This window comes from Phaseolus vulgaris, chromosome 11, assembly GCF_051622355.1.
Source record: "Phaseolus vulgaris cultivar YP4 chromosome 11, ASM5162235v1, whole genome shotgun sequence".
NCBI lineage: Eukaryota > Viridiplantae > Streptophyta > Magnoliopsida > Fabales > Fabaceae > Phaseolus > Phaseolus vulgaris.
In genome coordinates this window covers 28797719-28813936 of record NC_143508.1, presented here as the reverse complement: position 1 = coordinate 28813936, position 16218 = coordinate 28797719, and the positions used below count along the sequence as shown (strand labels likewise).

Here is a 16218-nt window from a genome sequence, read left to right as displayed (position 1 = left end):
CTTGGTATTTGAAAAATATTCAAGTTTTTTCCTAAAATCTTTTTTCTATGACTGGAAAACTACCTTTTGAGGAGGGTGCTTCAATTAACAAACCACCATTGTTTTGTGGTTTGAATTATAAGTATTGGGAAGCTAGAATGAAAATCTTTGTTGAATCCATTGATCAAGAAATTTGGGATGCAATTGAAAATGGCCCTTTCATTCCTAAGATTAAAAAGAGTGGATCTTTTATTAAAAAACTTTGTTCCCAATGGACTAATGAAAAAAGTGAAAAGGCCAAGTTTGATTGTATTGCCAAGAATATCATAACCTCTGCTTTGGATTCTAAGGGCCTGTTTGCTTCAAGGGATGTACTGTTCACGAGAATGGAAGTGCAGTGATATCCCTTGTTTGGATCTGCTGATGTGCGCGGAAGAGGAAGAGAGGATCACTGTGAACAGTACTTCCCTTACTTCTCCTCATATTGCAAAGAACCTTGAAGAAAGCCACATAAGCAAGTGTGTTTTTCCCATTTTAGTCTCATTTTTTTGTCTTTGCATAAAAGTAGAAGATTACTTAATATATAACATAATATAATACAAATAAAATAATATTAAAATTATCTAAATATAAATATTAATTATTACAATAAATTTAACCAACACAAATATTTAATGATATTATTAATAAAATATATTTTTAAAATAATGATAATAAATATAAATTAAATAAAATTATTAAATAATAGTAATATTAATAATAATTATTTTTATATCAAATATTTAATAATTATTATTTATTATTAATAATAAATAAAATTATAATATAATAAAATTAAATATAGTTATTTATATAAATAAATAAATTAGTTTTTTTAAATATAAAAAAAGTTGTAATTTTAAGTTTTCATTAATTAAAATTTCAATCATACTCATCATGTCACTTACAGATTTATTATTTTTATCAAAAAATTTCATGTGTTAAATGATAAGAAATTCGTGTTTTTTTTTAAATAATTATTCAATGATATTGGAAATAATTACAAAATTTTAATTAACTCAAATTTACGCAAAAATACTTTATATTTTATTATTCAAATATTTTTAAAGATAAGGGTAAATTTGTAAACTTACATTTTACACATTTAAAAAAAATCAAAATTTCCTCACAATCATCTCATCACTCACAAAAATAAATTTTCCTCACACATCCACTCTAACATACCCCAATCCAAACAACCTCACTTTCTTCACACTTTCTTCTCACATCCTCACACATCCACTCCCTCAAATCCTCACACATCCACTCCCTAATCCAAACACACCCTAAATAATTTTTCAGGATCTCAAAATGTGAATCTGCTAAGGAGATGTGGGATACACTTAAAGAAACTCATGAGAGTATCACTGAAATAAAGAAAGTAAAGACAAGAAGTCAAACAAGAAGAAAAAGGAGGCAAAATAAAAAAAGGTCTCAATCTGTGTTTTATGGCCAAAAAGGAGGATGATTCAAGCATGAAAGTAGCGTAAGTTATTATGCTTCTTTAAATGCTGAAAACTATAGTCAATTACTTCAAGCCTTTAAAAAAACTCATGAAGAAGCTAACTAATTGGCTCTCTTGAATAACCGGTTGAAGGAAATGAACAACTGGCTTGAAAACAGAGTTAAATCACTGGAAGAAGAGTTGGAAAATTCAAAAACAAATTTTGAAAATCTTGAAATTCTTTACAGAAACTCTTTTTGCAAGTGTGACTCTCTTGTTTGTGAAAATTGTGAAAATCTTGAAAATAAAGTTCATTATCTTGTAAGAACTGTGGATAAGCTTTCAAAGGGTAAATCCAACTTTGAGAATGTCTTGGCATCTCAAAATTGTGTTTTTGGAAAAGTAGGATTATGTTTTAATCCACAAAACAAGCAAGATAAGTTTCCGAAGTCATTTTCAAAACTGCCAGAAAACAACCGATTGTTAAATCGAAACAACTGGTTGTTACATGCTTCTACTGCATGAAAATAGGCCATTCAGTTAGATTTTGTAAAATTAGGAAATATTTTGTTCCTAAAGGCATTATGAGATGGATTCCTAAAGATTCTGGAGTTTCCAGTGATGAATGTAAATCAAAAGGACCCACATTTATAAGGGGACCAAATCTTTGTACTTGAAATTGTCTTTTGTAGGGAAAATTGATGGAAAGCATGCAACAGTGGTATCTGGACAGTGACTGCTCAAAACACATGACAAAAGATAAATCTAAGTTTGTGAGCATCATCTTCAAACAAGAAGGCCATGTAACATATGGAGACAACAACAAAGGAAGAATTCTTGGAAGAGGCTCTATAGGAGACAAGAGTATCTTACTTATTCATGATGTCTTGTATGTGGAGGGACTAAAACACAACTTGCTTAGCATTAGCCAACTGTGGGACAAAGGCTATCAAGTCATCTTCAAGACAAACTTTTGTGAAATCTGCCTTCCCAACTCAAAAGAGGTAATGTTGATTGGTAAGAGAATCAACAATGTCTATCTCTTGGATATTTCTTCTCCTTGTTCTATTAATTGTCTTCTTTCTAAGCATGGTGAATCTTGGTTATGACATAGAAGAATTGCTCACATTCACATGAATCAATTAAACAAATTAATCTCAAAAGATCTTTTGATTGGGTTGCCCAAACTTAAGTTTGAGAAGGACCACATATGTGAAGCATGTCAAAAGGGGAAACAAGTTAAAAATTCCTTCGAACTTAAAAATGTTGTTTCATCTTCAAGACCCCTTGAGCTGCTCCACATGGATTTATTTGGACCTTCAAGAACCATGAGTCTTGGTGGCAACTATTATGCTCTTGTTATTGTAGATGATTTTTCTAGGTACACATGGACACTCTTCTTAGAATCAAAGAGTGATGCTTTCTCAGCTTTCAAGAAGCTTGCAAGAGCCTTACAAAACACAAGAAACTTCAGTATTGGTTCAATAAGAAGTGATCATGGAGGAGAATTCCAAAATGAGAAATTCAGCAAATTTTGTGAGAAAACTAGGATCTTGAACAATTTTTCTGCACCAAGAACCCCTCAACAGAATGGGGTAGTGGAAAGAAAGAACATATCTCTAGAGGAATTAGCAAGAACCATGCTAAGTGAGTCTTCCCTACCCAAGTACTTTTGGGTTGATGCTGTTAGCACCTTTTGCTATGTGATGAATAGAGTGCTTATAGAGTCTACAACAAGAGGCTCATGATTGTAGAAGAATATGTTCATGTGGTATTTGATGAAGTTGATCACAAAGTCTTGAATCCCTCACAGATCAACACTGAAGAGGATGAACAGAACATCATTATGCAGAAATTAGATAGCTGTCCAGAAAAACAACCGATTGATTCATCGAAACAACCGGTTGAAATTCTGCAGCAGGATGAGTTGCCTAAGGAATGGAGAATACCAAGGGATCTGTCAGTGGAGAACATCATTGGGCAGATAAAGGAGGGTGTTTCTACACGTAGCTCTATCTCAAACTTCTGCAGGCACATTGCTTTTGTCTCTCAAGTTGAACCAAAGTCTATTGAAAAAGCTCTTCAAGATGAAAAATTAATGCATGAAGAGCTGAATCAGTTTGCTATAAATTATGTGTGGTTTCTTGTCCCCAAGACAGATGAGATGAATGTCATTGGATCTAAATGGGTATTCAGAAACAAGCTAGATGAGGATGGAGTAATTACTAGAAACAAGGCAAGGCTAGTTGCCAAAGGCTACAATCAAAAGGAAGGAATTGACTATGGTGAAACCTTTGCCCCTGTTGCAAGGTTGGAAGCTGTGAGGTTGTTGCTGGCCTTTGCTTGTATGAGTGGATTCAAACTCTTTCAAATGGATGTGAAGAGTGCTTTTCTCAATGGTTTCATCAATGAAGAAGTGTATGTTGAGCAACCACCGAGTTTTGAGGATCATCAACATCCCAATCATGTTTTTAAGTTGAAAAAGGATTTGTATAGGCTTAAGCAAGCTCCAAGGTAGTGGTATGAGAGGCTTAGCAACTTCCTTTTATCTCATGGCTATGAAAGAGGAATGATTGACAAAACTTTTTTCATCAAGAAAGCAAATTCTGAAATTATTTTGGTCCAAATCTATGTTGATGACATCATTTTTTGTGCTACCAAAGATAATTTGTGTGAGAAGTTTGTTGCTGCAATGCAAGGTGAGTTTGAAATGTCCATGATGGGAGAGCTTTCCTTCTTTCTTGGACTGTAGGTTAAACAATCAAAGGATGGATTTTTCTTATGTCAATCAAAGTATTGCAAAGAAATCCTCAAGAAATTTGAGATGGAGAGTTGCAAGGAAGCTAGCACACCTCTGTCTTCAAGTTGTTATATGGATGCAGATGCTGCTGGAAAAGAGGTAGATCAAACAAAATATAGAGGCTTAATTGGTTCTTTACTCTATCTCACAACAAGTAGACCGGATATCATGTTTGTCGTATGTTTTTGCGCAAGATATCAAGCAAATCCAAAGGAATCTCACTTCAAGGCTGCCAAAAGAATTCTCAAATATCTCAAAGGAACTACCAATGTTGGTCTATGGCATCCTTCTTACTCACCTATACATTTAATTGGATATTCAGATTCTGACTTTGTAGGATGTAAGCTGGACCGAAAAAGCATAAGTGACACTTGTCATCTTCTTGGATCAAGTTTCATTTATTGGCATAGTAAGAAACAAGCTTGTGTAGCTCTTTCCACTGCAGAAGCTAAATACATTGCTGCTGGGAGCTGTTGTGCACAAGTTCTTTGGCTTAAACAGCAGCTTGCAGATTTTGGATTGAAGATTAGCAAGGTTCCTTTGCTTTGTGACAACACAAGTGTTATAAATCTCACCAAAAATTAGATTCAACACTCAAGAACAAAGCACATTGAGATTCGTCATCACTTCATAAAAGATCATGTGAACAATGGAGATTGTGAAATGAAGTTCATTGAAACAAAACTACAGCTTGCTGATATATTCACAAAACCTTTGCCAAAAGACAGGTTTTTCTTTTTAAGAAATGAGTTAGGCATTCTTGACTCTCAAAATCTCTCTTAAACTGTTTTCTATGCATAAAGTCTATTTGTGAAGAGAAATAGGGAGAGAATTGGTTGTGTGTTGCTCTACGATCTGTTTCAAACTGTTAAATCTCTTTAATTTATGCTTTTAAGGTTGATTTTCTGCTTCTGCTGATAGAAACAACCGATTGATTCGAGGAAACAACCGATTGTTTGTCTGATATAGTATTGTGTTTATGCTGGTTTTTTTGCGTTCATGCAGAAAACTAGTTAATGTGCTATTTTAACCTGCTGTTAAAGATGCTCTGGTATGCATAAGTTTTGCTTTGCAGGTGCTGCTTCAGATTCAAACAAAGACCAACACAAGCAACCAGGGATTTGTCTTCATCAAATAGGGGGAGATTGTTGATCAAGAGTGATCAAGTGCTTTAAAGAATTCAAATTATGCTTTGAAGAATCCAAATCCTTTGTGTTTGATGCAAGGCTGTGTTGTTGTTGTGTTTTGGGAGGGATCATGGTAGCTTTATATGTAATCCACTCCTTTGTTGAATCTAAAGCTAATGTGTTTTAAATCTTTTTTAAATAAAGTGTTTTTCAAACTAAGTGAAAAACAACCTGTTGTTTTGTCGAATCAACCGGTTGTTTTACTCTTAGGAGTTTTTGAAAAGGTTGAAAACTGTTTGAGTTTGGTTGACTCAACTGCCAAACCAAACAATCGGTTGTTTCGTGGTTTCAACCAATTGTTTCTTTGAAAATCCTAATAGAATTCTGTTTTGGTAGTTGAATGTGCTTTAAATGATTTCCAACTGAATACACTCCTTCATTAAATGCTTTGATCAATCTTTGGAAAATAAAAATAGTTTGTTTATGTTTTCAAACAAATAAAGGAAACATATTTGAGTTTTTCAGTTGTGAAAGAGTTGATTCAAGATTTGAACATTCACATCAAAGCTTTGGGTTTTCTAAGCGAGTGGAATAGGATTGCATTTGTATTGATTTCAGATTGTTCTGTAAATAAGTGTAATCTTTTCTCAATCTTCTGTATTTCTGGTGTTGTGTTGCCAAATAGTGTTGTGTGCTCTTGAGGGATCAAGATCAATACTCTTGGTGTGTGATTTGCCAAAGTGGGTGTGTTTCTTGAAGGGTTCAAGGTCACTGCTTTGGTGGATTGTGTGTTGTAATCTGGTTTGTTTACTTAGTGGATTACCCAGTGGTTTTCTGGGGACTGGATGTAGCTCTTGGTTTAAGAGTTAACCAGTATAAACTGTTGGTGTATCTTTTTCTTACCCTTAAACTCATTTACATTCTGTTTTTAGTTTTTACTGGTATAAACAATCGATTGTTTCGCAAAAACAACTGATTGTTTTTCTGCTGCTTTGCTGTTTTATTGCTCTTATTCTTGGCTAACCTAATTTCTGTTATGGATTCATACAAAGAATTTTGTTAAAACTCAAAAAGATTTCAAAAATCCCTCTTAAACAATTCACCTTCCATCTCGTTTAAGGCCATATATTCTAACACTTTTTACAGCTTACTTTGATGTTTCCTAGCCCTACACTGACTTGAGCGTAAGAGTTCAAACGGCCTCTAGGGCGCCCTTTATCTTTGCATTTTCAGGTGTTTGATAGAAGAAAGACACAAACGAAAGCAGGAATAACGGGCGTGTGATCGATGTAGGCGCGCGAAGATAATCGAGTCAATCGACAGAAACAATGATAAAAGTATTTTTTTACTCAATAGATCTTCATTGATGCAAATAAAAATATTAAAAGTATTTGAATAATAATATTTATTCATAAATGCTATGTATTTTATTTATAATCTTAAGAAAAAGAAATTCTGTAAATAAAATAAAATATATATAATTTTATTAAAATTAGTTTATAAGATAATATATATCATAATCTATTACTTAACTTATTATCTTATCTTATATCATATGTATTTATACAATTATTGTAACATATAAATTTAAATTACATTATTTATTAAAGTATTAAATTAAATAATAATAATAATTTTTTTAAGATATTAATTATAATTTAAATTTTTTATATAATTTTTAATAATATAAAAATAGTTATATAAGTAAAGTATAAGTTTTGTGTAATTTAGTTCCTGTTTTTAAAAAATTAACATTTTTTGAAAAGGTTAAATCTTTCATATATCAAATATAACTTTGTTATCTTTTATATTTTTATTTTTTATCTATCCAATAATATCATATTATCTTATCTATGCATCAAATCACCCCCTAAAAACATGTATCTAAACCTTACACCATGTATATTAAATAAAAATAAAATCCATTTATCTACGTGAAATTCACCTAACTACATCATCATTACAGCACATAACACGCTACAAGGAAATACATAGAGAGAGAGAAAGGCATTGACACCAAAATTGCGAATTGCGAATCTCATTCCTGCGCTTCCATCTCGAGTGGCTGATCCTCCTCTTCCCTTCTCCCTGCTCTCGCCACCACCACCACACACAGTGAAGTTGCCATCCATACCAATAGCAATGCCCGCTCAGAAACGTTCTTTCCCCGATTCTCCTCACGATCACCACCGTCACACCAAACACCACCACCAAGAAAAAATCGAAGAAGAAGAAGCACAACAACAAGAAGAGGATAATTACGAATCAAACGGTTCAGGTTTTTTTTATATTCCCCTTCCTTCCTTATAGATTCTTCTATTTTCTTCTTTTTTTCTTCTTCTTATTGTGACTTCATTCTCTTCTCAGATTCTCACCGTCCTCCGTCCTCTCCCTCCGAAGACAATTCTGAGTACTATATCTCTCAGCTTGCATCATACGAATTATCTAGCTTTTATTTTATATATTGCTTCTCTATGCTACCGTTTTGATCCAGTTCGTGTTGTTCGAGTTACGAAGGCCTTCTGTTTCCAAATTCCTCCGATTTGATTCGTCGTTTGCATGTTTCGATTTTCGTCTTCTTGTTGCGTGTGTGCGACGTTGTTGTTTTAGTTTTAGCATAGGTTTTGGTATTAGGTCCTAGCTCTGAATCCTAAGTGTTTTTCTGCGTTGCTTTGTGTGATGTTGATTAGCATGAAGATCTCGCTCGAAGTGGTTTTGAAATGTGTTTTTTAATTTCTGAATCAGAATATGATTTATCACTTTTTGCGTGAAGTTTTGGATTGGTGATCATTTTTTGTTGAAGTGGTTGCAGTTGAATAGGAGGTTGCTTAGTGTTTATTTTGTTCCTATCGTAGGTTAGGTTAGAATAGTTTTGGTTGTGGTCGCAGATTTTATTACAAACAATTGCTGAAATTCTAACGTTGTATCTTGTATTTTGGTGAAGAAAGAAATTAATTTAACCAACTGATGGATCTCTATCAGCTAGCTATTAGATATTCAAAATTGTGACGAAAATGAGAAGCATGACTGGGATCATAAACTAAATTTAGGTTTAGTTTTGTCCTTACTGAAGAATTGGAAATAACAATGGTATTGCTGTAATTTTCTTTTGGGTTGGGATCACAGATATTTTTATTTGAATTTAAAGTTTGTGTCCATCAATGAATTACTATAAAGGTGCATTCAATATGAAATTCTTTTGTCATAATTAACCTTCTTTAAAAGGATTGCATCTTTTTTCTTTTTTATACAAAAGCAAATTAACTATCTCAAATGAAAGTTCACACAATGGGTATCTGCAAGCAGCCACTTAAGTTTGAAAACTGCATTTCGTCCTTTTCTGGCGGCTATGAGTAGTGTCCATGAAGTCTTTTCTTACAATCATATAGCAACTTAGCTCTGTTTAACAAATTAATATTAGCTATTAAGTTAGTGAATATTTTTGTGGCTACCCAATTAGAATATACCAGCTATAAATTACATTATTTAGATCTGGAATATTAATTTTTTTTCCTATTAAGTTTGTATAAATAAGTTATGTTCATGCTTTGTTTGCAGATTTGTATTTTTAGAACTTCTGGAAATACGCAAAGAAGTCCAATGTCCAATTTGCCTTGGTATGTGTTTTTTATCTTGTCCGATAGCTCTTGGTACAACTCTGCTATTAAACTATAAGCGAGAATATATTTTTTTTCTTCTTGGTTGCCGTAAGGAAGGCATGCATCGGAGATGAAAGTAGATCATGTAGGTTTAGCCATGTGAAAAAATGGTGGATGGAGATTAGGACACGTGAGAATATTATCAAAGGAATCTCATGGTGGATTATGACTGGTGTTGTTAATGTTACTATTATTGGTGCATTATGCTAAACATGGAAACCATACTTCTAGGTCCTTCGAAACCATGTGTTTCCCTATTTTTTCTGCACAACTACTCTATCATCTTCAAAAAATATGCATTGTGACATTGACTCTTGGACATGTTTGATGAGTACATCTCAAACCAACTTACAAAGAAACTCAAGGTTGATCTTTGTTGTATACTATGATAAAGAGATCAGTATTCAAGCCTCAACAGACATTTTCTCTTTAACACTTAATTTCGACGTTGGTGTCTTCTTTGATAATGCTGCTTTTATGTTTTATTTGGATGAGAGAAGCTGGTGGTGGTATGTGTATACCAGAAATGGATATCACTGGGTGGGTGGATTTGGATAGAAAAAGGAATTTTATGATAAACCTGTTTTTGTGCTATATTTGGTTGGGTGGAAGGAGAGGAAGGTTTGAAATTTGAATTGAAGAGAAGTATTGAAGGGTCTTATTAGATTTAGTTGTTTTGGATGTATTTCACATCAAATCACTTTAAGTGGAATTCTTTCCTACTACCACTGTGCCACAGTTTTTGTCCCTTTTAAATCTCCCAGTCCAAGATGCAAAGATCTCTCCTGTGATTTAAATAGTATTCTGGAACATTATTACCAAAAGCAAAAAAGTGTGGATTCCCCTCCAGTAGAGTTTATACTGTTAGCTCATTTTAATAGCACTGTCTGTGCTGTAGTGTCAGCAAAGCTGCAATTTTCTTATAATTGAATTTGTATAAGCGTGATACGAAGTTCATTAGAAAATTAGTGATTGGTTGGTCAGTCAGAAGAGGCATCTCTGACAACTTGTAACAGCTCCTGTACATACAAGAACCACACAAGTTCTTTATCAATCATAACTACAATTCTCAATGATCAATCTTTCTTGAATTTCTGTTTTCTCTTGCTTTCTACCATTTTCTCTACTACCATAAAGTCTAATTTAATTTGGTATCATCAGCTTGTTTTGACCCTGAGGCATGTATTCACAGTCAAATCTGTTTTAAACTTCAGCTTTCCTGTTTCTAGACTTGTGTCTTTGTTTTATTCCATTGTTGTTTTTCTTGATGGGAAGAATTTTCTGATTTTGAAGTAGCCAATCAAGGCGGTGATCAAAGTTCACTGATTATGATGATTTAATTGATTGTCAATCCCAAAACCCATTTGTTGTTTTGCTTCAGTGAGATTATGGTCTTCGCCGAGACGGATGCATTTCTTATTTAGGACCAGTAAGATCAGCTTTCATTCTCATGGCTTCTGTTGTCACTTTCCAATACTCTGCTCAAAGGTCATTTGGGAGTGTGCACTCGGGGCAACTGTGTGAGATTTGCAACTTCATTTCACAGATATTTTTGTGAAGGTGTGCCAAATATCAACGCAAACTTACAAACACGAAAGAAAATATCATGTACGACGAAAGAAAATATCTTGTACGATCTCAAGATATTTTCGGTGCTTCAAGGCTTTTGAACAGTGTTTAAACTAAAACTCTAAATTTGTTACATAAAGCAGGGAAGAGTGATTCCGTTGCAGCAGCTCAAGTTTATGAATGACTAAATAAGTTTTTATTTGAAATGCATATTACTTTGTTGAGTCATGTTTTTGAAATAAAATTTCAAAAAGATTTAAGATCTCAATGTTGCCTGAATAGTTTGTTTAATGAATGCAATTTTATATGTTTTTTCACTGTATCTGGTGTTTGTACGTCTACCATAATGTTGATTGGCCATTGTTTTTGGTGCCTTTAGTCTTATTTATGGTTTTACCTGGTAGAGCTGGATTTTATCCTTGAACGAATTTTTTTAAATCTGCTATTCATGTTATACCCGAGTTCTAATAAAAACGTCCTGTTCGTTGAAGAAATTACTAAGTATTTCTTCTGTTTCCTCTAACAGGTATTATTAAGAAGACACGAACAGTTATGGAATGCTTGCACCGGTTTTGCAGGGAATGCATTGACAAGTCGATGAGACTAGGGTAGGTGAAATGAAGCTATTCCAGATTTTTTCTTTTATGTTAATGTGCTCCTGATAATTATAAACTAGGTCTTCTTCTTGCCTATTTTGTCTTTTATCAGAAAAACTATAGCTATAATGTATTGTGTAATTCAGGACACACTTATTATGTAACTAGATTTTCTTTTATCAGAAAAACTATATGCAACTAGATTATTAATTTATTGTGTAATTCAGGAACAATGAATGTCCTGCTTGTCGGACACACTGTGCCAGTCGTCGTTCTTTGAGAGATGATCCGAACTACGATGCTCTAATTGCAGCTTTATATCCTGACATCGAGAAGTACGAGGAAGAGGTATAAGTTCACTTGTTTTGTATTTAATGTAAACTTTCACAATGTTTAACTACTTATATCACACCTGCTAGGAGCTTGAGTTTCGTGAAGAGGACAAGAACCGCAATAAGCTGGTAAATATTTTTTTGAGTAATCATTTTTAAGTATGCTTCAACTTTCAGATGTATCGTGTACAATAGTTACACCAGTAAGGAAAGTTTCACGGCGAAATTGTTATTGACTGCATCACACTCCTGGATTATGAAGGCTCAAATCATAGCTTTTGAGGGGAATGCTCGTATTGTTGATGATCTTTGCTTTTTCTTTAAAATCAGATTTGTTGACTATCTAGTGGCTTGGTGGCCCCAAAATTCTCATCCATCAATTTATATTTGCTTACTGTTCATAGTTATCCTTATTTGAATTTTATCACTCGTCAACAACATTCTCTAAATAGTCAGATCTTAGCATGTTCAAGAGTACTTTGTTACTAGGTTGTCATTTGATAGCTTTTCTGACAGATTCAAGCTTCAATTGCAAAAGTTGTTCAACGACAATCTGAAGCACTGGTTAAGAGACGTAGAGAGACACCTAGTTCATTTGTAACAAGATCACAGCGGAATCAACGCAATGTTCTTTCTAGGAGACAAAACCAAGTAATTGATAATCAAGGATCTGAAGATAATGAGGATGAAAATGACAATAATGAAAAGGACTCATCTTCCACAGATGAGCGATGTACAGAAATTAGGCACAGAAGGCGAAAGAGGCGGACCAGAGGTCGTCCTTCTCAGCCATCGTCATCCACAGCAAGTCCTGATGGTGGATGCATGGAAAGTGATGTGGATATAAGAGAGAATCGAGGAATTTCTTCTAGACCGTTGTCAAAACATCAAAAGCTAACTTGGGGAAGGGGTGGTTTTAGGAGTCACACACGGCATGGCAGTGGCAGTGGCAATGGTATCAATAGCAAAACTGCCCGCAGTAGCCGCTTGGCTAAGTTAGTTGATTATCTCCGTAACTTGAATGAAAACACTGATGAGGTACAGCTTACGGCTGAATTCCCTCTATAATGATGAATATATCCCAGTTTCAGTTCAATTTATAGAGGCTATATTCATTTTTGCAGTTAGATGTCCATCTCATTCTTTTGTCTCTGGACAAACAAAGTACACCAAGCTTGCAGCAGCCACACCTTTGCTGTCGACCAATTTTGTCTGTGAAGCACCTTTGTGAGGTGAGGTTCTCTTTGATCACTTGTTTCTTGCAATGATAATTTGTAGTCAAGTTAATTTTAACAACGTTGTGAAATCAATACCAGACTTCATTGATTCATGCTTACTAGAAGTTGTTGATATTTACGCAATAAAAGCATGTTTTTCAGTATGTATAACAAGCTTTTACTTTCCCAATGCTCTCTTATTAATGAAAGTGACTGCATGATGTCTTTTCTGGATGATCCAATTTTAAGCCTGATGATGATTTTCTAATTTTTTTTATGAATCCTTTTTCTGCATAGTATGTTGCTCGCCAGACATCTTTGCCAATTGAAGAAGTTGAGATACTGGCAGTTAAAGGATGCTACAGTACAGTTTGTGACAAGTCATTTGATGAGATTTCATCCTTTGATGAGCTAACAACGCTGATTATAGATCCTAGCAAAGATGAACTGGAAACTTTGCAAGGGCATGAATCTTTGGCAGAACTTAAATCCAAATGCATATCTCAGAGGGCGCATTTGGTGAGTATCAATCAAGACTTATTTTTCACCCAATATTATTACTTGTTCAAGTACTGACTAATTTTTTTTACCCTTTTCTGCTGCTTCAGATTCTGGCATACAGGCGGAAGGAGTGAAACATTAAAGACAGCTTTTAGACTTATAAATGCCAAGACTTATTATTCTCTACGTACATAGGAAAATTTTAACTACGAAACTATATATAGTTAAATAATATGAACCTCCCCAAGGTTATATATATATATAGACAGTTTTGATATTATTGATGTCAGGACTTATTCTGCATGTACATAGGAAAATTTTCAACTTAAAACTATAGTGAGTTTATATGAACCTCCCGAAAGGTTATTTATATACAAGAGTTTGTTTCAACTTGTTGCATACAAGTTTGGTACTTTGGTTTGTACCCTCAAAATTTGATTAGTTTTAATTTTATTTATTTATCTTAAACTATCCAGCACTGAGCGCAGAGGTTCTTGCAATTAAAGAATACACGTTTAATGCTGGACTTATTCGGCACACATGTAAAGAGAGGTTCTATTTATTTTATGATATAATGGAAATGATCACATGTAATTAGGTTACTACTTATTTTATACCCATCTCTTTTAAAAAAAAAGTCGTATTTATATGGATACCGTTGCCAACTCTGGTGTTAATTGACAAAAAAACAAAAAACTCTAGTGCTCATTTAAGCAGATTTAGCAAACTAATTTCTCAAGCATTACTTCTAAATTTATAGAGAATTTGGCAAGGTTTCCTTTGTACTTTCAGCATTTCGAACATAAACACCTGTTCAAAATGCATGTACCTTAACTAAATCCGAAGAGCATAACAAATTTGTCACATGATATAATTAGTCAAATTCTGCATGCACCTGTGTTAAGCCAAATTTTTAAAATAAACAACAAAAATTAGAATATTTTAAATGATACCTGAATATTTTATTATTAAAATGAAAATGACATATAAATAGAAATTTCAGTTATTCAGGTTTCATTTTAAAATAACTACTATCTCTCTAAAAGTTTCCCTTTTCCTTCCTCTTCCTTCTCTCTAAGATTCTGATCTCCTCATTCATCTGTTTGACGATCGGAGATCGGAGTCTGCCATTGGACTCCTGGCAATGAACTCTACAAGATTGCCCGATCAAAATCCTAAGCAGAATAAGTTCATTTTTGGCCCTTTTCTTTGAGTCAAATTTTGAACTTGATAGGTTGTCTATGAGTTTTACATGTAGATTTTGATTAGGACTATGTGGTGCAGGTTAATTACCTTTAAGCTTTTAGGTAGATTTGGAGTTCTTAGTGAGCATCAGCTAAAGTTCAGGTAAGGAAAGCTAATCTTATTCTGGATGTGGAGGTGACGTGGTCACCAATTTCAATTGTTTTTGCTTGCAGGATTGTCTGTTTTGAAGAGTAAAGTAATATATTGATTGGAATGGTTGATTTTGAATCTTTTATATTAATTTTAAGGTGAATAATTTGTTGAAAGTGTTTGTGATTGAGAATTGAAAGTGTTTGAATGATAATATGAATGAGTTGAACGGTTCTTTTTGAATATTTTGTTGAATTACTTAAGTGAGATGTTTGATGAGAAGTGGTTGTGTGATTTCAGATGATGACTGATTTAAAGATCATGTATTTGGAATTACTTATGTGTTTAAGTAAAGTTTGAGATATATTTGGATTGTTTAAAAAGTTTAAATATGAAGTGATTGAGTGGTGCATTGATATGTTAAATGATGTATGTAATGAGGTTAAAGTGTGATCAAGACGTAGTATTTTCAGGAAAGGAAATACCATGTTGAGATTGTTATTAGGGTGTATTGATTTGTGAGTGTCCTGTGAATGAGACGATCATGACTCTACTGATATAATGGAATCACATAGATGAAGTTAGTCAGTTGGTGAGAGTCGAAGGAGGTCCATTTGGCTGAGTCTGAGGTTTGAAAGAACTGATTAGAGCATATCAAATGGATTTACCCTGTCATATGAAGATGATGAGATATTGAGATAATTATATGCATGGTTGTGTGGGTTTCACAGCAGTAGTATGACAGGTGCAGGTCTCTGGATGCTAATTTCAATACACGAGTCTTCCGGAAGTAGAGTCAAGTGTCTATGTGTTGTGAGTCAGTAAAAGTCTTACATATGACAGATGAATTTTATGAATGTAATAGACGTTTGAGAAATCATATGAGAATTGATGAATTATGCTTATTAATTTGAAATTTAAATTATATCAAAACTTTTTATATAGATAGCTTACCTGTTATTTGTTTGTGTTTGTTTCTTTATCTGTGATGATCGTGTTTTACACGGGAGCAGATGAGATTGCAGGTAATAGAGAATGAGATAGTTTTATTTGAATGCTTTGTTTTGTTGTTAAAACTTTTGATGTATATATTAAATCCCTATGAAGAGGGATATTTCTTTTGAGATAGTAAAATTAAGGATGTTACAAAACCCAAGTCTACTATATTATCAAACCACTATACTAGATGTGTTTCTTTAATATTATTAAATATAATAATATTTGAAGTTAGATAATAATAATAATAATATATAAAGATGATATATTTTTTCACATAATTTCTTATAATTTTATTCTTAAATAACTATTTTTTAAAATTCAAAAATAACTACCAACAAAACAAAAAAAAGCCATTTATATATTAAAAAATTATCTACGATAAAATAAAATAAAAAATTATCTACGATAAAATAAAATAAAAAATTATTTTTAAAACTACTTTCAATGAAAATATTTTTATAATTCAATATTGATCTCGCGGGGGATTCGAATGTCAAAGGATTCGCCACGTTAAACTCTGTCTTCCGTAAGAACGCAAGAACGCTCCAAGCACTCCACAAGAACTCCAAGCAAACCTGCGAAACACAACAAACGGCGCCTCTAGCAGCCGATTGCACTCCG

General features: G+C 33.3%; 1 protein-coding gene across 4 annotated transcripts; it reads left to right on the top strand.

Moving 5' to 3' along the window:
* The first annotated feature begins 7325 nt into the window (after nucleotides 1-7325).
* On the top strand, nucleotides 7326-13653 carry LOC137824034 (putative E3 ubiquitin-protein ligase RING1a). Of its 4 annotated transcripts, XM_068629460.2 has the most exons (10): nucleotides 7326-7667; nucleotides 7757-7799; nucleotides 8948-9006; nucleotides 11144-11225; nucleotides 11441-11561; nucleotides 11633-11674; nucleotides 12062-12583; nucleotides 12670-12777; nucleotides 13060-13281; nucleotides 13371-13653. In XM_068629460.2, the coding sequence occupies exons 1-10, from the start codon at nucleotides 7532-7534 to the stop codon at nucleotides 13395-13397; spliced, it is 1362 nt and encodes a 453-aa protein (XP_068485561.2). In that variant the 5' UTR covers nucleotides 7326-7531; the 3' UTR covers nucleotides 13398-13653. The 4 variants fall into 4 exon arrangements, with proteins under 4 accessions (XP_068485561.2, XP_090153576.1, XP_068485568.2 ...); XM_090297450.1 differs by lacking the exon at nucleotides 11633-11674; XM_068629467.2 differs by lacking the exon at nucleotides 8948-9006 and having other exon boundaries at nucleotides 7346-7667.
* The last annotated feature ends 2565 nt before the right edge of the window (nucleotides 13654-16218 follow it).